At 43.9% G+C, this 22,584-nt stretch overlaps 1 protein-coding gene across 3 annotated transcripts in view; it reads right to left on the bottom strand.

The window, feature by feature from the left end:
* Positions 1-22,304, bottom strand: part of RCAN3 (RCAN family member 3) — a 47,570-nt gene extending 25,266 nt beyond the window's left edge. Inside the window, exons 1-2 of one of the 3 annotated variants that reach the window (XM_047792577.1) lie at positions 22,085-22,304; positions 12,747-12,998 (exon numbers count right to left, since the gene is read on the bottom strand). In XM_047792577.1, coding sequence (XP_047648533.1) covers positions 12,747-12,995 — 249 coding nt within the window. In that variant the 5' untranslated portion in view covers positions 12,996-12,998; positions 22,085-22,304. The remainder of the gene's footprint in view (positions 1-12,746; positions 12,999-22,084) is intronic. The other 2 variants (XM_047792579.1, XM_047792578.1) reach the window with 2 other exon arrangements.
* Positions 22,305-22,584: the final 280 nt, after the last annotated feature.

Below are 22,584 nucleotides of genomic sequence, written 5' to 3'. Positions count from 1 at the left end.
TCATCAACATGGTGGTTTCCTTCCTGTGACCTCGGTGACGGAGCACTGGCTTTGATGAAGAAGTACCAAACCCATCTCTGCATCTAAGGGGGATATGCATACATATGATCCGTTCCTGAGGACCAGCAGCTCTCTGTTCACTGGCCTTTAGCGTGGATAAAACCCTCCTTTCCACATCCAGGGACAGAGACTGTTCGTGTCTTCATACATGAGACCACAAAAGGAAGACCCGGGGAGGAACCCATACCCTGAACGGATAACTGCAGCAAGGTCTTAGGGCTGCTTCTACCAGCCACTTATCTTCTGAGCACAGAAGTCTGGAGCTAGCTTGCCTGGTATTGACTTGTGGCTCTGTTTACTAGCTGTGTGACCTTGGGCAAGTTACTTACTTTCACTGTGCCTACGGTTTCCTTATTCATTAAATGAGGATAATAAAAGGACTCACTTCCCCGGGTTACTGGTGAAGACAACAAGAGAGAATACTTAAAGCTCTTACAACAATACATAGGGAGCATTATCACCATCATTAACAGAAATAGGTCGAGCTTTTGCAATAGTCCACTTGCCATTCTGTGGTCACAGAAACAGCCACTCTACTGGGTGCTGCGGATTCCCCAGGAAGGAGACAAATGCAGAGCGATGACATAGGATGAACCTGACAGCAGGTCCTATGGAGGTCACCAATGGAAAGTTAGAAACTGCCCTTCTTAAAAGCCCTTTAGCTGAATTCAGGTGCATTGAGCTGATGGAACAGTCACCTAGGAGTCAGGTGCAGTGGGTGACACAGTGACTCACTGATTAGAACGAGTGGGTGATACAGTGAATCACTGATTAGAATCCATCTTCCCAGGATTCTTCAGAAGCTGACCTATGACCCTGACCCTCTGAAGCAGAGGACACTGCTTCTTTGTTAATGACACTGAGGACTCTGCATGCCTGCTATGAACATAGACTTGAATTGAGGAAGAGAGTGCAGCGATTTTCTTCTAAAAAAACTGTAGCCATAGCAGACTGTATATATTGAAAACATATACTGTTTTCGCATCAGTGGCTTTCCATCTTGCTTATTTACTTTTTTTTTTTTAAGGGCTGAACATGCAGCATATGGACGTTCCCAGGCTAGGAGTTGAACTGGAGCTATGGCTGCCAGCCAACACAGGATCCGAGCCATGTCTGTGACCTACATCACGGTTCATGGCAACGCCAGATCCCCAACCCACTGAGCGAGGCCAGGGATTCGAACACATCCTCACGGATGCTAGTCAGATTAGCTTCCCCTGCGCCACAACAGGAACTCTCCGTCTCGCTTATTAATTTTACCTTTTGGAAAAAAAAAAAGATAGGGCCATTCACTGTAGGGCAAATCTCTTTTTCCTTAGAATACCAGGTACTACGTATATTTCTGCATCTCCATCTTCTTTTTTTTAAGATGGAAACTTTATGGACACTCAAGAGATGATACTACTGAACAAGCATCAACAGTAAGTCTAGAATTTATTCACTAAATAAATACTTGCTGATCACTTACAAATTTTTTTTTATCTTTTTGTTTTGTTTTCTATTTTATCAAGCCAACCATTTGGTGATGGTTCTGAAATTGCTTCCTGCATGTATAATCATGACGCGAAGCTTGTAGAGAATGAAAAGTCACTTAAAACAAGTGGACAAGGCTGACATGAAGGCTGACACAGTTTATAGGAAAATGTGGAGGCGCAAAACAGGACTCCTCTTCATCAACGTCAGTTACACAAAAAGACCAGCAGGCTTGTCCATGTGCTCAGTGATTGGCAGTAACCTGGAGATCTGTCGTCTTTGGACTCCTTCTAGATCTTTGTGTGTATGTGAGCATAAAAATCACGACAGTAACAGATTATAACCATCAAATAAAATTGGAAACTGTGAATATCACTGATAAGAATAAATATATTTAAAACTTGATGGGGAAACAGGACATTTACAGTTTCAAAGTACCTCCCACAAAAGTTACTAATTACAAGGAGAAAAAGAAGGACCTGACAGTGGAGAAACCTAAGAGACACTGTCTTAAGGGCTCAGAGTGCATTTCATGGGTAACAGGACAAATTAAAAATGGATGTGCAAAGAGAACAGCATCACTTCTGTGATGTTCCTGCCAAAGATGCACAACCTGACTCTGATCCTGAGAAAACATCAGACAAACCCAAATTGAGAGGCAGGCCACAAAATACCTAGCCTGCAGTCTCCACAAGTGTGAGCATCCCGAACCGCGGGGAAGACCAGGGACTGCTTCAGACTGAAGGAGACTAAAGGGACTGGAGAACTGAATGCGTTGTGGGATGGGGGCTGGATTTTTTTTTTTTTTTTTTTGCTATAAAGGACACTGTTGGAACCAATATAATGGGGCCTGACGATTAGAAGGATGTAACGCATGAATCTTAATTTCCTGAATTTTTATTTTTCTTTTAGAATACCCTTGTTTGCAAGACATACATGCTGCAGTATTGGAGGTGCTGGTCACCACTGCTGGCGACTCACTCTTAAAAGGGATCGGGGGGTTCCCGTGGTGGCACAGCAGATGAAGGATCTGGCATTGTTTCTGCAGCGGCACAGATTTGATCTCTGACTTGGGAACTTTCACATGCCTCGGTGCAGCCAAAAAGAAGGGGGTTTAGGGAAAAGAGTCCTTTGTACATCCAAACCAGTGTAAGTGTTTCAATATGCACTGCCAATACATTTTATTTATCTGCTTTTAAAAAATATACACACATGTATTATGGACATGTTGTGCTATCCCAATATAATACAACCTATAAAACTTATAAAAATAGAAATATAAATCAAATAAGGAAATTAAATAGAAAATACACAGCTATTGAAATTAATTTAGGAGAGTTTAACATAATGTTAACATAAATGTTATCTGCCCTGTAGATAAGCTTCCCATTTTTTTATTCATCACATATTTTAAGGAACCGCAAGGCTCGAAAGCTGGGCTCCGTGCCAGGCAGTGTGAAGGCAACGCACACGTCTATCCTGAGCTCTCAAGCTCCTGAATTACCCAACCTTCACCCCGAGGAGCAGCTGCTTTGGAGCACATACACAGGGTGATCTAGAGGTCTCTTAGAACCCAAGAGCATTCCATCCTAACCTGATCCTGGGAGTGACCAATCTGTTTCAACTGAAATTGAAATTACTGGGGAATAAAAAGCTTCAACGCAGGAGTTCCTGTCATGGCGCAGCAGAAACAAATCCAACTAAGAGCCATGAGGTTGTGGGTTCGATCCCTGACCTTGCTCAGTCGGTTAAGGATCTGGCGTTGCTGTGGCTGTGGTGTAGGCCGGCAGCTATAGCTCCAATTTGACCCCTAGCTTGGGAACCTCCATATGCCATGGGTGCGGCCCTAAAAAAGCACTTTAATGCAGGATAGGTACCCTTATTTGTTTTGAGATAGATTAAAAAAAAAAAATTACAGGAGTTCCCGTTGTGGTTCAGTGGAAACAAATCTGCCTAGGATGGCGGTTCAATCCCCGGCCTCACTCAGTGGGTTAAGGCTCTAGCGTTGCTGCGAACTATGGTGTAGGTTGCAGACTCGGCTCCAATCTGGCATTGCTGTGGCTGTGGTGTAGGCTGGCAGCTACAGCTCTAATTCACTCTCTAGCCTGGGAACCTCCATATGCCATGGGTGTGGCCCTAAAAAGACCAAAAAAAAAAAAATTTACAAGTAGTTTTGACTATATATACACATTGGAGAAAAGCTGCTTAAATTATGTTAGGATAAATCAGAGTTACTTTATAGGAAGCCAAGGCATCTTAAATATTCTACTGGTTCTTCCTCATTATTCAGTGACTTCAAATATCACTTCTTTCAGACAGGCCTTCCCTGACTGACTTGTCACCCATCAAGTCATTCTCTATCCCCTACTATTCATTTTCAGCATAGTATTTATTATCTGAACTTCTGATTCACTTGTTTGTATGTTAAATATCTTTCTCTCCTTCATGTTCCATGAGGGCTGGCATGTCATCAAGTTCACCACTGCTTCTTAGCACTCGTAACCACGGCTGACACAATGCTCAGTGACCTGGGCCACAGCCAAGACACTAGACCCTTAACTGCTAGGCCACCAGGGAACTCCTGTGAATTTGTACACCCTGCTGGTAGGAATGCAAACAGGTACAACTTTAGAGACTATTTGACAGGATCTGCTTAAACAAGTGCACCCTGACGAGCTAATAAGACCATTCCTGATCACATACCCTGAGGAGACCCTCCCTCTACCCACCTCCACACACACGGGACACACACACAACATTCACAACATCGCTTGTGCATAAGAACAGATAAATCAATGATGGTATATATTTGCAAAACAGTATAGTATTCAGCAAGGGAAACTGAATATATATTTCAACATGGATTAATCTTACAGATGGAATATTGGAAGAGAAACTTACACAGTTCTGCCGTTTTTATAAAATTTAAAATAATGTAAAATGCCATGCACTTCATTAGTGTTTTACAATTTTCACTGTACAGATCCTATACATTTTTTTTCTTCCCTTTTTTTTAGGGCTGCACATGCAATATGGAAGTTCCCAGGCTAGGGGCTGAACTGGAGCTGCAGCTGCCGGCCTACACTACAGGCACAACAACGCCAGATCTGAGCTGCATCTGCGACCTACACCACAGCTCACGGCAACGCTGGATCCCTAACCCACTGAGCGAGGCCAGGGGTCAAACCCGTAACCTCATGGTTCCTAGTCGGATTCATTTCCGATGTGCCACGACGGGAACTCCATCTTCACTTACTTAAAAATTTGCTTTACACCAGCACGTTGCTTTTTACAAAAGATGTACGTTAGTATCTGTTTTTGTGAAGTGAAATAAATCCAAAGAGGATTTTCCTTTCTATGAAAAATGGTGAAAACACATTCAGCCCCTGTTCTGCCATGGCCAGCACAGAGGCAGGGCACCCGAGCAGCAAGACTGACCCTGCAAAGCTCCGTCCTGGGAAACTACCCTCAGCATCACAGCATCAAACGGCCGATGAACCCAAACTGTGCCTGAGAGCATCTATGCTTTACCCTGATTTATTGTGAGTCCGCTAGCAAGATGTGCCGTTAAGTAACTGTTTCTACGCTTTGCGCCATTTCGGTTCATGAAAGGTTTGGTAAGAACACTGCACTTTTTGGAGAGAGGGGGAAACCTGTATCTGAACATTTTGTTGCCCTACAAATATGTCAATTTCACATGGTTAAACTTAATAAAAAGTTAAAATTGCATGGGAAATGATCAACATGGAATTTAGGATAATGGTTATCTCTGGGAGAAGGCTTCATTGTATTAGCAAAATTTTATTTGCTAAATTCAGTGGGCACATAGGCTTTCTTTATATTAGTCTTTGTCCTTTTTGCATAACCTAAAAATTGCCCCTTTATTGGGAGCCTGAGATAGATTCCTTCACACAGGAGGGATGACCAAGCGTGGAGGTTATTTGCCTGTGTCTTCCCCGGGCTTCTTGGGAAAACAGGGGTCAAGGCAACGGTACACACAGGGAGCCTGATTTGGGAAGTGACCCCCCAGGACAGGAGAGTGAACAGGGGAGGAGGGAGAGCCGGTCCTCCGTCCATCGTCCAGGTTGTGTTACCAAGCTGGTCACCTCTGTGGGCGGCTGAGGCTTGATCCCGCTGGGAGCCCTCTGTGGAGCCAGGACCCTCAGAACCAGTGGCCAGAGTCAGAGGAGGAGGGACTTACTGGCTTCAGTCCCCTCCTGGTCAAGGGCTGCCCCGTGAGAAGTTAACTCCCTCACGCTGCTATGTCTGCACAGGCATCCATACAGCCAAGCAACTTTGTGGAGGCAGCAGAGAAACACTGGGACAAAAAGCAGGATATTCAGTGTCGTGAAGGCCAGCAGCTGCGGGGTGACACACCTGCACACAGCTGAGTGCTCTGGCCACTGCTGGAGTGAAAAGGTGGGCCAACAGGGTGCAACAAGGGGCCAAAGTGTTACCATCCATAAATACTACATATCATACACATACGTATTTTATATATATTATATATGTGTGTGTGTAAAAGCATATTACAAAGAGTGCTAAACTCAAGAAAAATGGGGGGCTTTTGCATTTTTTTATTGTGGTAAAATATACAAAACACAAAATTGAGCATTTTTCACCATTTTTAAAGGGTACAATGAAAGTATAAGCATTAATTGTAGCATTAAGTATATTCACACTGTTATACACAACCACTATCCATCTGCAAAAGTTTTCATTGTCCCAAATGGAAACTCTGGACCAATTACACTGTAACTCCCCCTTCCCTGCTTCCTACAGGCCCTGGCAACCACCATCCTACTTTCCGTCGCATGTAAGAAGAATCATACAATATTTGTCCTCTTGGGTCTGGCTTATTTCACTAAACATAGTATCTTCCTTCTTCTTCTTCTTTTTAAGGCCACATCCATAGCATATGGAAGCTCCTGGGCCAGGGATAGACTCTGAGCTGCAGCTGCAACCTCCATCACAGCTGCGGCCACACCAGATCCTTAACTTACTGTGCCTGGCCAGGGATGGAACCTGTACCTCGGCAGCAACCTGGGCCAGTGTAGAGACAACAGTAGATCCTTACCCTGCTGAGCTGCAGCGGGAAGTCCTAGCACAATATCTTTCAGAGTTCCTCCATGGTGTAGTATATATCAGAATTTCATTTGTTCTTAAGGCTGAATAATATTCTATTATATGTATACACTGCAATTTATTAACTTATCCATCAATGGGCATTTGAGTTGTTTCCACTTTTTGGCAACTATGAATAACTGCTGCTGTGATCATTAGTGTTCAAATACCTGCTGGAGTCCTTGCTTTCCATTCTGCTGTGTATATAGATACTCTGAAGCAAAACTGCTGGATCATATAGTAATTCTATGCCTCATTTTTTGAAGAACTGCCATACCATTTTCCACAGCAGTCATACCATCTTATGTTCCCACCGGCAATGCACAAAGGTTCCAGTTTCTCCACATCCTTGTCAATGTTGTTTTGTTTTTAATAATAGCCACCAACCCGATGGGTATGAAGTTATCTCACTGTGAATTTGATCTGTATTTCCCTAGTTATTAGTGATGCTGAGCATCCCTTCATGTGTTTATTGGCCATTTTGACATCTCCTTTGGAGAAATGTGTCTATTCAAATTGTTGCCCATTTTTCAATGGGTTGTACATACCCAACTTGGTTTTTGTTGAATTTTAGGAGTTCTTTATATATTCTGAGTATTGATCTCTTATCAGATACATGATTTGAAAATATTTTCTCCCATTCTTTTTACTCTGTGGATACTGTCAACTGATGCACGTATTTTCAATTTTGATGAAATCGGATTTATCTATTTTTTCTATGGTTGCCTGTGCTTCTGGTGTCATACTCAAACAATAAACGCCAAATCCAATGTCAAGAAGCCTTCTCACTATGTCTTCTTCTAAGAGTTTATAGTTTTATAGCTCTTACATTTAGGTTTTTGATCCATTTTGAATTCATTTTTGTATAGCGTGTAAGGTAAGGGTCTAACTTCATTCTTTTGCATGTAGATATCCAGTTTTCCCAGCATTACTTGTTGAAAAGACCTTTTCTCATTGAATGGTCTTGATATTCTTGTTGAAAGCAATGTGACCATATATGCTATGTAAGGATTTATTTCTGGACTCTCTGTTCTAGTCAGCTGGTCAATATGTCCATCTTTGTGCCAGTACCACTCTGCTTTTTTTAAAATTGAGATACAATTGACATGTAAGTACCAGACTACTTTGATTACTATAGCTTTGTATTCAATTTTGAAGTCAGAAACTCTGAGTTCTTTGAGTTCTTTTACAAAATTGTTTTGGCTATTTGGGGAGTCTCAAGATTCTATGAATTTTAGGGTGAGTTTTTCTATTTCTGCAGGAAACATCATTAGATTTTGAGAGAGACTGCACCACATCTGCAGATTGCTTAGGCAGTACTGACATCTTAGCAGCAATGTTTTATAGCTTCAGTGTACAAGTGAAAAATGAATTCTTAAGCAAGCTCAAATACTCTGTTACCCCTATAGAAGAGGCCTGACTAGAATTTCTTCTAGCTCTAAACTTCTATGATTCTCTAGTATTTAAAACTAGCCTTGAAGTTAACTAAATGTTTACTAATTCCTGGCCAGAATGGCACTACAGATCCAATGAAACAAGTATTTACTAAAAATGTTTTATGTTCTAGGCATGTTAAAAATACAGTTCACAGAGTTCCTGTCATGGCTCAGTGGTTAATGAATCTGACTAGGAACCACGAGGTTGCAGGTTCGATCCCTGGCTCCCTCAGTGGGTTAAGGATCCAGCGTTACCACGAGCTGTGGTGTAGGTCGCAGATACAGCTCGGATCTGGCATTGCTGTGGCTGTGGTGTAGGCGAGTAGCTACAGCTCTGATTAGACCCCTAGCCTGGGAAGCTCTATATGCCATGGGTGCGGCCCTAGAAAAGACAAAAAAAAAAATTCAGTTCACTGTAACAAACATGCTTCCTTTGATCCGTCTTTTTCAATTCCTAAAATTAAAACAATTTACTTTCCTCAAAAGATTTACTTCTTCCCGGAGTTTCCGTCGTGGCACAGTGGTTAATGAATCCGGCTAGGAACCATGAGGTTGCAGGTTCCATCCCTGGCCTTGCTCAGTGGGTTAAGAATCCAGCGTTGCCATGAGCTGTGGTGTAGGTTGCAGACTGCAGCTCAGATCCCGCGTTGTTGTGGCTGTGGTGTAGGCCGGTGGCTACAGCTCCAATTAGACCCCTAGCCTGGGAACCTCCATATGCCATGGGAGCGGCCCAAGAAATGGCAAAAAGACAAAAAATAAAAAGATTTACTTCTTCCATTTGGAAGGTTGTATCAGAACACTTAACAATTGATTAGGTTTGAGAATCAGCATATTTCAGTTAATCCCCAAATAGCGTTTACTTAAGTAATATTTTCTATTCTTCTTCAAACAGAGGATATAGAAGCCAAATGCTCGACAGAAAGTTTTATATCGTACACATGATAACACAGATCCCAGAAAAATGTGGGCCAGTGTGTCTGAAATCACAATTTCAGATTGAATCTCCTACGTACTAATTAACCTCACTCAGCTCACAGGTCTGTTTCTTCGTCATAGCTCTGTATCACTAATCCTCTACAATCACCTTACAGAATCCACTCACTCAACAAACACTTAGCAGGCGTTGCTCTCTACTGGGACCTGCATTAACTGTTAAGTGTCACTAATCAAAAGGCAGAACCAGGAGAGCAAGGAGAATTGTCCTAAATATACTCCAACTATGGGAGTTCTCGGTGTGGCTCAGTGGTTAATGAATCTGACTAGGAACCATGAGGTTGCGGGGTTCGATCTCTGGCCTCACTCGGTGGGTTAAGGATCTGGCATTGCCGTGAGCTGTGGTGTGGGTTGCAGATGCAGCTCGGATCCCGTGTTGCTGTGGCTCTGGTATAGGCTGGTGGCTACAGCTCCGATTGGACCCCTAGCCTGGGAACCTCCATATGCCACGGGAGCGGCCCAAGAAATGGAAACACACACACACACACACACACACACACACACACACACACACACACACACATACACACTCCAGCTACGGTCAGTAGGAAAATGAATCAAATGTTGTATGGTGAGGCGGTCAGGAGAAACAGTTTTATGTACAAGGAGTAGCTGCTTTGCCACGAGACTCATCCAAAAGCCAAATGCACTTCTTGGTAAAGTCAGTCCTATCGGAAATACGGCTTTGCATCAACATGTACCGAGTCCCCTCAGACACACAAACCTCAACCCCAAAGAAAAAACAGTCCAGTTTCTCCCACTAGACAAACCTAAATTGTATTCTGAAAACCCTCGCGTTCAAATCAGAAGCCTGCTTCATTTTTCCTTATTTTAAGAAAGGGAACCCTGGGGTTAAAAATGAGAGGTCAGTAAAATTCACACTGGGACAACTTCCAGTCTGTTACGGAAACACTGACGAAAATGTAGAGCCCAAATCCAGCAAAATCGAAAATGAAGGTTCACCTTTTCTTGGTAACAGTTCCTGTGGTATTCCATCTACCACTCAGAAGAGGGTAAAAGTTCACTCCAACAATTATAAAGTTATGAAGACAAAAACCTTTCCATGTCAGGAAGACAACTAAAGTTCTTCTGAATATACAGCATTTAATTGCAGTCAGGATTATTTTGCCCATAATCCATCAGAAGTGGTTTTTGTTTTGCTTTGTTTTTGGTACATATGTGGATGACCTGCACAAACAGGTTATTCTAGGAGAAACTAAAGCAAAACAAGACACTGATAGAAGAAAACCGTAAAGGAAAAGATCTGATTCTCCCCATACTTTCTATCTAGTGATCTACATATAATTTGCTACATAAACAGGTTTTCTGCAGCTATTCATATTACCATGAAAGCTTTTATATAAAATTTACTATGAGTAAGAACTGTGCATAACGTGAAGTCCACTAAACTGTTACGAGAATTTCTGATATGATTTCTAATATAAATCAAGGTTAGCTGTAACCTCAAATGGTTTTAAAAATGAAAGCCAAGAATTCACCACTTTGGGAGTTCCCACTGTGGTGCAGTGGGTTAAGAATCTGACTGCAGAGGCTTGCGTCACTGAGGAGGCGTGGGTTCACTCCCCAGCCTGGCACAGTGGGTTAAAGGATCCGGCACTGCCATGGCCATGGCATAGGTCACAGCTGCAGCTCAGATTCAATCCCTGGCCTGGGAACTTTCATATGCTGGAAATTTTTAACATGGCCATATTAAAAAAAGAAGAAGATTCACTACTTTGGCAAGTTAAAAAAAAGAATCCCTAAGCTATAGATAAAAAAGAAAAAGTTGGAATAGATAAGACTGTGAAGTTTCTTTTTTCTTCTTCTTTTTTTTAACAGCCACATCTGAGGTATATGGAAGCTTCCAGACTAGGGGTTGAATTGGAGCTGCAACTGCAGGCCTACACCACAGCCACAAAAATGCAGGATTCTTAACCCACTGAGTGAGGCCAGGGATCAAACCTGCATCCTCACAGAGACTATATCGGGTTCTTAACCCGCTGAGCCACAATGGGAACTCCAGACTGAGGTTTCTCGAAGAAATCTTCTAACTTTAAGATAAACTCATAATACATGTGGTTTCTCATGCTAACAAAGTTAATGTAATTATTTATTACATGAAAATTCAGAGCTCTCAAAGCGCTGAGAAGCACGATTTCAAAATGTCTACACTGTGACTGAACTTGGGAAAGTAAATGGCATTTGTACATGAAAACAACCCCAAAGGGTACAAACCCGGCAGCTGCCACCCTCTCCTGCTCCCCTTCCAGGTCTTTGCATCTCTAGGCTGGTTTCCCGCAAAAGCACCCCAGCAGGCCCCTGCTTCTGGCTCTCCTGCCACCACTCAGCCCTTCCTGATGTGTGACTCCGTCACGCCTTTGCTCAGAGACTACTGACCACAGAAGGGCGAGTCTGCAGGATGCTCCACACTCACTTTTCCAGCCCCATTTCTCTTTGGCTCCCTCTCATTTCTGCTCCTGCCACACTGAACTGCTTGCTACTCCCCGAAGTGAGTGGTCCATGCTCTCCTGATTTGGCTCTTTTGCTCATTCTGTTCCCTTTGGCTGGAATGTCCTTTCCCTCTCCTGCTAACCCCTTCCCGACTCACAGAGCTCTTGTGAAATGCCATCCCCTGGAAGATCTCTCTCTCCATCTGGCTGTGATCCTCTCTCCTTTGATACCTCAGTACTTTGAAGCGTCTCTAAAGGCACTAGTATTCCATGGAACATAATTTACTTAACTCCACCGCAGGGCAGGAAGCTCTCTGAAGCAGAAGCCCTTTAAATTCCTGCTCTATCCCCTGAAGCAACTGGGAACTTTGGTTGTGCCTTACACACCAGAGGCACTCAAGTATGTACCGAGTCCAGCTATATTGAGTTCTGCTCCACAAGAGTCCTTTCCGCTGGAAGGAAAGTACTTCAAGGGTGGAGATAGCAAATTAAAAGGGATCATGATGGGATTTTGAAAAAAAGGTCTTAGAACACATGCAAAGTTCACACCAATGGCAGAAATATTTTACTTTCACAAGAGCCTCAGGCTTTAGTGAGGTCATGATGGAAAAGAAAAAACAAACCACACAATCTCTTTTTCCAGGTAAATAATAAATGAGCTAAAGAAGATGAACCTTTAAAAAAAACAAATTCAATCATTTTGCCCCAGTCAGCTCGTAGAAAGTAAAACAAGAAATACAAACAACTCTGTTAACATGAAAGCATAAAGAGTCCTGATTATATAATTAGCCCCAGAAAAAGGTTTAAAATAATTCCTTCTTTTGTGAATTCACTTCCAAGTAATAGGAAGCCGGGTTAAAAATCACTTAGCTTTTCTTTAACCACAGGCTCTGAAAATGAATGACTGGAGGAATAAATGGATGAACTCAATAAAAACTGATGCAGGGTTCACTATAAACCAGTGCCTCTCCCCCTATCTGCGGGGAAATATTAAATACTTAAATTTAATTACTTCCTATCTGTTGCAGACTAATGTTCTCATAAAACACACTAAAAAGGCTGCAGCAATGTCTAAAGTTTGGTGCACCCTTCTCCACCTGTCATGGATCCAAGAACCAACTTTGCAAACAGGCAGCCATCTGCTGGTTCCCCAAATCCACCCACATTTGACACAGCACCAAAGGCAGGGAATGGGAGGATATACGCCTACCTTCTGCTCCTGCACCTCAAACACTGCTTCATGGACGCTGCACGCAAAAAGGGAGGTAGGCAGGTCACTTAAATCCATCATCTCTTCCAAATCCTCTTCATTTTCACCAAAAATCATGTCTTCTTCCTCTTGGTCACTGCTACAGAGATCTGACTGGCTATCACTCCAAGATTTCATAGTGTCCCTCAGCACTGTCCCCTCAAAGCAGGTCTTTTCCGTTTTTAAAGTTCTAAGGTGTCTACCAGGCATCTACTGTTTAAAAAAAAAAAAAAAAAAAGAAAGAAAACAACAGATAAGACTTTGAAGGCCCAGTAATGTTCCCAACAATTCTCAAGACAGCAATCATCAAATGACGCAATTTTATTCAGGAAAGATCAATCAACTCATTAGAGTCCTCACAAATGAATTCTACATATACTGATTTGATTTGCTTAGCATACTTTATGCAAGGTATTTCACCAGCAGTGGCATAATACCAAAAAAAAAAGAGGCCCAAAGTGTTCTAGTGAAATGGGGCGGGGTGGGGGGTGGGGGATACAACCTGAGATACTATCAACATGCACATCAGTTTCCAAGCAGGAGGAAGAAAAATGTGAACCAGAACTGCCTTCGCCTGTTTGTTTGGGTGTTAGGTCTACAACACTGGAACTCGCACAGCAGAATAAAACCCACGCTCGTTCACTCACCATCTGCATCCTGAAATACGGTCTGTGATGAGCTGACTTTACGTTTTTCACCGCTTTGTTCCTTTTGACTACGCTCTCAAAGAACCAAGCGACACAGAAACAAAAGTTCTATATAAAGTTGGTCTTCGCTAATATCAGAAATATTTCTAATAGGGAAAATCGGACGTAGAAGACAATTAAAAAGATCTCCTTTTTTCTGAATGTGTAAAACTCAGGAATTTTAACCCCAAAGCATGCAGCTGTCAGCGTCTCATGGTTAAGTAATGGAACAGAGTCTGTCCTACGGGACCATCTATGCGCATTTTTGTCGCTTCTGATGAACTCCATACATGCACCATCATAACACCAACATGACACATTCAAGATGCTGGAATTTAAGCCATATCTATCAGGCACAGAAAAGTTAAGGTAGTATGATTATTACTACCTCAGTGTTACCTTATTTGTGATTTTTCTCTTTTATTTCAAAGAACATGAAGTTGCAAATATATTCCTTATATAGAATACAGTACAGGATGTAATTATGGGAAAACAGTGATTTTTCTCCCCCCTGTTATTCCACTATATCAAGCAGGGAAAACAGTGATTTTCTTTCCCTGTTATTCTACTATATCACTTCCACTAAATGTAAAAAGTAAAACCTCAGCGTTCCCTTGGTGGCTCAGCGGTTAAGAAACCCGACTAGGATCCATGAGGATGTGGGTTCGATCCCTGGCCTTGCTCAGTGGGTTAAGGATCCGGCGTTACTGTGAGCTGTGGTGTAGGTTGCAGATGAGCCTTGGACCCCGTGTTGCTGTGGCTGTGGTGGAGGCTGGCCCCTAGCCTGGGAACTTCCATATGCAGCAGGTGTGGCCCTAAAAAGACAAAATAAATAAATAAAAGTAAAATCTCTCCTTGTTTTCATACACATTTTCCAAATGCCTACTGCACGCCAAGTGCAGGGAACTACGAGATGACCGACTCTGTTCCTACCCTCACAGAGCTCCCACCAAAGCAAAGAGTTTCTTCTCCTCAACAACGCCAAGCACTCCAAAAGGACCTTGTGCCATTAAGCCACTCCTACACTTTTAAAAAATTTCTCCGGCTCCACCCATCCCTTCTCCTCAGCAAACACGCCACTTGGAGGCTCCGCGCCTCACCCTGGCCAGCCTTGCACAGAGAAACCCTTCACTCTGCAGCTAAGTTGCCCTGCCAGCTACCTCTCTGTTCCGCTTCATCCTTTCTGCCAGCCGCCTGGAAGGAGGAATCTGCTCAGTCCAGAAACTCCTGGACTCGGTGCCGCCGGACCCCTGCCACCGCTTCCTGGCTTCAACTGCCTGTGTGGGACAGCGACAGCTTCCTGGGGCCTCAGCCTGTGTCTGCAGCTGAGACCCCTGCCCACCCCGCACTGCCGGGCCTCTCGGGGGCCCTGCCCTCCGGCCTCTCCTCCCTCCCCAACGATCCTTCCCTGTCACTGGCTGCTCTTTCTCCACCCACCCTTCACGGCTCCGTCTCTCTGAGGTTTAACCCCAACCTCTTCCTCATCTTCCCCTTCCTGGGTGGTTCTATCCACACCCGGGCATGCAACCGCTTCACAACCATGTGTCTCAGCTTGGTTTCCTGCTTCCCTGTGGGTCACACACAGCACATGTGTAGCAACACAGTCTCTCGATTCAGACAACTATTCATAAGGCAAGAAGGATGTCACCAAGGTGGAGGGGGAAGCCAGGGCAGAATCTTGGGCACTGGAGGGGATGGCAGTTTGAAAAACTACACAACCGACCGAGAGACTCTGCCCCCCAGGACCCTCCTGACAATCACTGCGTGGATGATGTACACCCGGGCTCCGCCTCTCTCGCCTGAGATCTAGACGTGGGTTTTGAGCTTTCCATTGAATCTATCTATCTGGGTGGCCCACGGGTACTCCAGTTGTTTTATTTATTTTTAGCCTTTTCTAGGGCCACACCCTCGGCATATGGAGGGTCCCAGGCTAGGGGTCTAATCGGAGCTGTGGCCACTGGCCTACGCCAGAGCCACAGCAACATGGGATCCGAGCTGCGTCTGCGATCTACACCACAGCTCACGGCAACGCCAGATCCCCAACCCACTGAGCAAGGCCAGGGACCGAACCCGCAACCTCATGGTTCCTAGTCGGGTTCATTAACCACTGAGCCATGACAGGAACTCCCCACTCCAGTTGTTTTAAACTTATTCCTCTAAGTAGACAATTGTGCTAGAAACCTCCAATCAGAAAGGGGCTTGGGGCTTGGCGCAGAGAGATGGTATCTCATTACGACTGTCATTGTCATCTTTTCTCCAAGAGGGAGCTGTCAGGCAGAGCCCTAGCTTTCAGAGCACTTTGTTCATTTCTCTCTTATGCACTTATGATGATTTGTTTACAGATCCCTCCTAGCTACCAGAGTGTGAGTGCCTCTGAACCCCCGTCCCTGGCACAGTCTCTAGCTCACAGGATACGCGTAATGAGGACTGCTGAACGGGAGCAGATAGCATTGTGTTTACCCCTCTGACACGGCAGCGCGAAGGAAAATTTAATTCTGCAAGAGATTAGAGGCAGCTTCCCAAAGGAGGTTTTGGATGGACTTAAAGGAGGAACAGAATTTCAGCAGGAAGAGAATGGGGGTTCCTCCAGGCGAAGCCAACAGTTCACAGACAGAGGCAGGAAGACAGGAAGGTGAGCAGGCGCAAGACGACGGGATCCAGCGTGGCCAGAGGGTACTGTGTACCGTGTTTGGTGGGGATGCTGTGAAACAAAGTGAGAGAGGCAGGTATGGGCCAGGCTGCCTGGAAAGCAGGGTTACCGAGTTCTGACATAAAGATCAGTCAGTGTCAGCATGGCACTGAAGGGCTGAGGCAGGGAAATGATGATATAAACCAACGCAATTTAACTTATCACGAAGACTGGGCTGTCTTTATCTCTCTTCTCTTGGAGACGCCAATCCTCCCTCCTCTCACTGAAAAGAGGTGAGGAAAACACTGGGCCTGGTTGGAGGGTTGGGGAGCTCTGAATGGCTTGATTTGAGAAATGTGAGAAAAGTCAAGCTATTTTTGATGAGATTTTCTGTTTGTTTCAAGTTCCCTCCTTCAACCTTTAAAAAGAATTAAAAAAAAAAAAAAAGAGTTCCCGTCATGGCATAGAGGAAACAAATCTGACTAGGAACCATAAGGTTGTGGGTTCGATCCCTGGCCTCGCTCAGTGGGTTAAGGACCTGGTGTTGCCGTGAGCTGTGGAGTAGGTCGCAGATGCAACTCGGATCGTGCATTGCTGTGGCTCTGGTGTAGGCCAGTAGCTACAGCTCCGATTAGACCCTTAGCCTGGAAACCTCCATATGCCACGGGTGTGGCCCTCAAAAGATAAAAGACAACAACAACAAAAAAATCAGAGCACAGGAAACAATCTTTTACCTGACTTAAAAAAAAATTCTTAGAATGTTACACCTTCATTTCCTGTTTTTGATCTTCATTTTGGGGTAAATTTTTCTTCTGCTATCATTTCAAACAGAAAAGTTGGAAGAATAGTACAAGGAATTCCCATATCCCTTCTTCCTGAAGTTACCAATGACCTAAATTTTAGCCCATTTTAAAAATCATCCTCTCATTTTTACACATATACATTTTTCCCCCTAAACCACTGGGACTAAGATAAAGTATGCTCCCTTTACTCTCAAATACTTTGGTGAATAAGAACAAGATCAGGGGAGTTCCTATCATGGCTCAGCGGAAACGAACCTGACTAGAATCCATGAGGACACAGGTTCGATCCCTGGCCTCACTCAATGGGTTAAGGATCTGGCGTTGCCATGAGCCGTGGTGTAGGTCACAGACACGGCTCAGATCTGGTGTTGCTGTAGCTGTGGCATAGGCTGGCAGCTAGAGCTCTGATTCAACCCCTAGCCGGGAACCTCCATATGCTGCAGGTACAGCCCTTAAAAAAAAAAAAAAAAAAGAACAAGATCATTTTCTTATATAAAAACCAATGAATTCAATGTTGATATAATCCTATTATCTAAATCAGTCTATTTTCAGATTTTGTCAGTTATCCCCTATAATACCTTTAGAGGTATTTTCCCTTTGATTTTTTTATACTATTGCTAAAGTATTTGCCTTTTGTCCCAAGATAGCTCAATCATCTTTATAGCATTGCTACATTTTCTTCACTTATACATTACTATATATTTGATATGCTTTAAAAGGATGGATTGATGAAATACCACAGTAACTAAAAACAAGTTTCAGGAGTTCCCATCGTGGCTCAGTGGTTAGCGAATCCGACTAGGAACCATGAGGTCGAGGGTTCGATCCCTGGCCTTGCTCAGTGGGTTAAGGATCTGGCGTTGCCGTGAGCTGTGGTGTAGATCGCAGACGCAGCTTGGATCCCACATTGCTATGGCTCTGGCGTAGGCCAGCAGCTACAGCTCTGATTGGACCCCTAGCCTGGGAACTTTCATATGCTGAGGGAGCGGCCCCAGAAAAGGCAAAAAGACAAAAAATAAGATAAAATAAAATAAAATAAAAACAAGTTTCAACAGTCTATCTCAGAGAGATTCAGGCTCCATAATCAGACTTTTTTGGATTTAAACTCTGCTCCCCACCCCCAGTACTTTATATTAGGTAAATTATTTTGCCTCCTTTTCTGTTTCCTCAGCTATAAAATAGGCATAACAATAATCCTTACCCAGTAAGGCTGTGAGAAATATTAAACGAGAATACACACTAAGTGCTCAGAATGATGCCTTGCATATAGCTGGTGCTCAGTAACTAATTACGTTTACACAGGCACAATCTATGTCAATGCACTGTTGGGTTTAAAGGATCCCAATGATATCAGAACCTTGGGGGAGTTTATATAAAAAGAACACAATGAGAAAAATACACACCCAAATGATCTAATTCCAGGCAACAAAAAGGATACAAAAATTAAACTAACACTTTGTATCATTTTAAGCAAACTGTTCAGTCACAGACCTATCAATAAAATCAGCTCCAGAACAACCACTGGCAGTAGTAACATGGCTCCAGTATGAAATCACTTAAAGATTTAAAAACAGACCTAGCTGGAAAGAGCACGTGGTACACTTTTTAAGGCCCTCAAAGAATTTTATGATGTGATTCAGCGCACACAATATTAGAGACATTATCTTTCAGATAATGGTTTTCATGCTAAAGGCTTGCCGTGAGATTTTTTGGGGACATAGCTTAAGTCAACATCGTCAACAATTTCATGATTTTCTGAAATCATAAATGCAGCTAGATTTGAATAGAGCGACATGATCAGAGTCAGCAAGTGGAAAAACAATCCTAGCACATCTGTAAAGAAATAGGCTTATAAGGTAACTCAGCTGGTACTTAAAAAGCAGTTTGGTTCTAGTAAGGCAAAGAAAAAAAAATTGCAACCCTTCTACACTGCTATTACTGGAGTTGTTGCTAACTCTGCCTCCCTCCAACTCCTATAAGACTACGAGTCTCTCAGTTTATTAACTCGGGGAAATATTGACTGGTTCAATGGAAAGGGCTGCAGAGGGCTGAACCAATATCCAGCAGCTTCGCTAAAGCAAAGGTCTGTGTTAATCAGGGTTTAGCATCATTTCCAGTGCAACTGTGGCTGTGGCTGGCTTCTGGCAAATTGTTTCTTCATGGAAACATCAAATGAGTGGAAAACTCCAAGGAGCATGACCATCTGCTCTGCTACAAGCCTTGTGACAAAAGTAATCCATCAAGGCAAACTGTCAAGCACGCAGGTTTGCCTTTGCACTTTAAATTCTGATCAGGAGAAGATAAATTCCTCCTACTCCTCCAGGATGTGTTTTTCCTTTGCTTTTTAGGCTCTCACCTGCGACCTATGGAAGTTCCCAGGCGAGGGGTCAAATTGGAGCTGAAGCTGCTGGCCTACACCACAGCCACGGCAATGGTGGATCCGAGCCTCATCTGTAACCTACACCACAGCTCATGGCAACACCAGATCCTTAGTCCACTGAGTGAGGCCAGGAACCAAACCTGCATCCTCATGGATACTAGTCGGGTTTGGTACCGCTGAGCCACAATGGGAACTCCCATCCTCCAGGATTTAAAAAAAAAAAAAAATTCCAAAACAGTATGCTTCTCAACTTGGTGAATATTTAAAATACCTTAGCTAGATGCACTTTATTATTTTTATTGATGTGCTCAAAATGCTACTGATCAATATTGTAAGCAAACGAGTACCCATTTCCAGTTCTACAAGCGTCCTGCTGAATAACCGTGGAAAACTCATTTGGCTTTTAATACTACGTTTGTTCTCTTATATTTAAAAAAAAAAAAAGGAAAATACTCACAGATGCTTTTGAACTACTAAATCCTTTTTAAGGATAAACAAGGCCCTATTGCATGGCACAGGGAATTATATAATCAGTATCCTATAGTACACCATAATGGAAAAGAATATGAGAAAGAATATATATGCATAACTGACACACGTTGCTGTACACTAGAAACTAACATTGTAAATCAGTAAAAAAAAAAATTTTTAATTCACTAATGAAATAATGGGAATGCCTGAAAAAAAATTCCTTTTAAAAATTCCTAAATTACAGGAGTTCCCTCACTGCTCAGTGGGTTAAGGAACTAGCATTGTCGCTGCTGTGGCTCTGGTTAAGCCTGTGGCACAGGTTTGATCCCTGGCCCAGGAACTTCTGCATGTCAAGGGTGTGGCCAAAAGAAAAACAAAAACAAAACCCCAAAACTTCTTTTTTATTTTATTATTTATTTTATCACATCTGTAGTTGTATAATGATCATCACAATCCAATTTCACAGGATTTCCATCCCACAACCCCCAAACCTCTAAACTATAAATTTAGACTAAGTTTCTCTTTAAAAACAAAAACAAAAACAAAACAACTCTCAGGATTGTCAATGTGGGGGGTTCCTAACTAGGCAGCAAGCCAGCCTCTCTCTCTTCTCCATCCTCCTCATTCACCAGTTACAGGCAGAACCTTAGACTTTTTAGTAGCTGTGGTAAAAGAAAAAAAAAATGGTGCAACCATAAAGTAAAATAGGTAAAAATTAGATTTTTGAATCTCCTATGTTTCAATGACCTATTCCCTCTTTTCACAGATAGTCTAGAATTGGTCCTATTATAATTATTGAGGTTCAGTGAAGTACTTGTCAGCAGAGAGAGAAATAACAAAAACCAACTCAGAACACATGAAAACAATAGGTTTTAAAGTATAATTGAAGTAGAGATATAAAGATTGATGCTATTTGTTTTGCTATAGGTAATTCATTTCCCTTCATTATCATCTCTACATTCTGGAGGAAAAGTGGAGATCCACTGTCTGACCTCCACCTTCCGTGGTCATCTGGGTCTAAATAACAAATGGTGTTGAACTTCAGAGCTCCCATTGTTTTACAGGCTTCAGCCTAATGGATTTGCAAATCATACTGTTTTTCATGATGTTTCACCCAAATTTTTCAACCAACATACCGGCTAGTACCATACAAAATTTAGACTGATTCATAACCCTTAATGGGCGCATGTTTAAAAGCTTTACAAATGTGACAATTCCATCGTGGGGAAAAATCTTGTGTTTCTGAAAACCACTGAAATCTCTTCAAAGAAAAGGTTTCCCAAGTGGTAAAACATAAAGCTGACAGCATGGCTAAAGACGGGCCTCTGAGTTTTCAGGCCTTTCACCATCCACCTGCATGGTCTATGTCTAGAAAAGCAATATAAAATCCCCACCAAAAAGCACAAACTTGTGTTATACCACAAACATCTATATTCTGAGTCTCAATACTGTGTTTTTATAATTTAGTATGCTGAACCGGAGCTAATGGAACAGTCTTAAAATTAATCATTTTAAATCCTATGTAATAAGAGCTACAAATAAGCCAATCGCTTCTCTCAACAAATGAGACTTCTATTAAAAGTTCAAATAAAAGTGGTGTGCTAGGTAACTTTCAAAAAGAGGAAGCGAATACTTTTGGCTTTGAGCACTACACCGAAATATCACTTTAAACAATCCCAGCCTGTATCTGCAACACGGATCTGAACTGCTTCCTACTCTAGACTCCTAATCCCTGAAGGAGATGATCTGATTCTGCACGGAAGCTGGGACAAGGCAACCCGAAAACAGACCACTCTTGCTCCATGGGTCCAGGCAGCAAACGGAGCAGACAGACAAGTTTCAAGAAGTTATCGAATAGGTCATACGATGGTTACCTGGGCATCACGGAGAAAGGAGGGCAAGAAAAAAAAGGAGGGCTTCCAACTTCTGGCCACCCTTGTTTTGTTTTTTGTTTTTTGTTTTTTTACTGACCGCACCCTTCTGCTTTCAGGAGCAGGTTGGGCCTTCAGCTTTTCAAAAGTCAAACAGGTGTTGGGAGAGAGAACATTTTTCTTGGTTTGTTTTTCTAAGACACCACACCAGAGCTGCCAGAGAAGACCCTGGACGCGAGAGGGGCTGAACCTGGGTGGCAAAGGCGCAGCATCTCTGAAGTCTGAGGCACAGGAGCGCCCACCCCTCCCGGGCACCTGTGGACCGTTCCTCTTTTTTTCTTTCCTTTTTTTTTTTTTTTTAACTTTCTGCAAGCGATGCCCCCCACCCTCCCCAGTGCCGGCTGCTGAGCCCGCTCGGAGAAGCGGGCGCCGGCCCCACCCTGCGAAGGGGAGACTCACCTGTGCGCATGGCGGGCGCAGGAAGGCAGGAAGGCAGGGAGAGGCCGGACGCGCTGCAAAGTGCCCAAGGAGCCACGAGGGTCCGGTCCTGGGGAGGCGCAGCGGACGCCAGCAGGGTAAGAGTCGGTGCCGCGCCGGCCGCCAGCAGCCTCGCCGCCACGCCCTCGACGCCGGCGGGAGCTGCCGCCTTGGCGGGGGCGCGAGCGGCGTCTAGGCAAGAAAAGCGGCCGGCGCCGCGCGCGCCCGGCGCCGCGCGGCTCCGCTCCGCCCCGCCTCCGCCTCCGCCTCCGCCTCCGGCGAGCCCGCGCAGCGCAGGCGCCCGAGGTCGGCCGCCCGGGGGCGTGCGGGGGCCCAGACGCCGGCAGGAAGCGGCCCCGCCTCTCGCGTGCCGCCGTGTGGCCGGGGGGGGGGGGGGGGGGGGGGGGCACGGGAGAAGGTCTAGCCGCGCTCGCGCGCGCGCGTGCACTTGGCACGCAGCCTGGGGTTTTCTCTTTCCAGGC

This window comes from Phacochoerus africanus, chromosome 8 (genome assembly GCF_016906955.1).
Source record: "Phacochoerus africanus isolate WHEZ1 chromosome 8, ROS_Pafr_v1, whole genome shotgun sequence".
In the NCBI taxonomy this organism is placed as follows: domain Eukaryota; kingdom Metazoa; phylum Chordata; class Mammalia; order Artiodactyla; family Suidae; genus Phacochoerus; species Phacochoerus africanus.
Note: the sequence above shows the minus strand (reverse complement) of the source record. Positions and strands in the feature narration are given on the sequence as shown.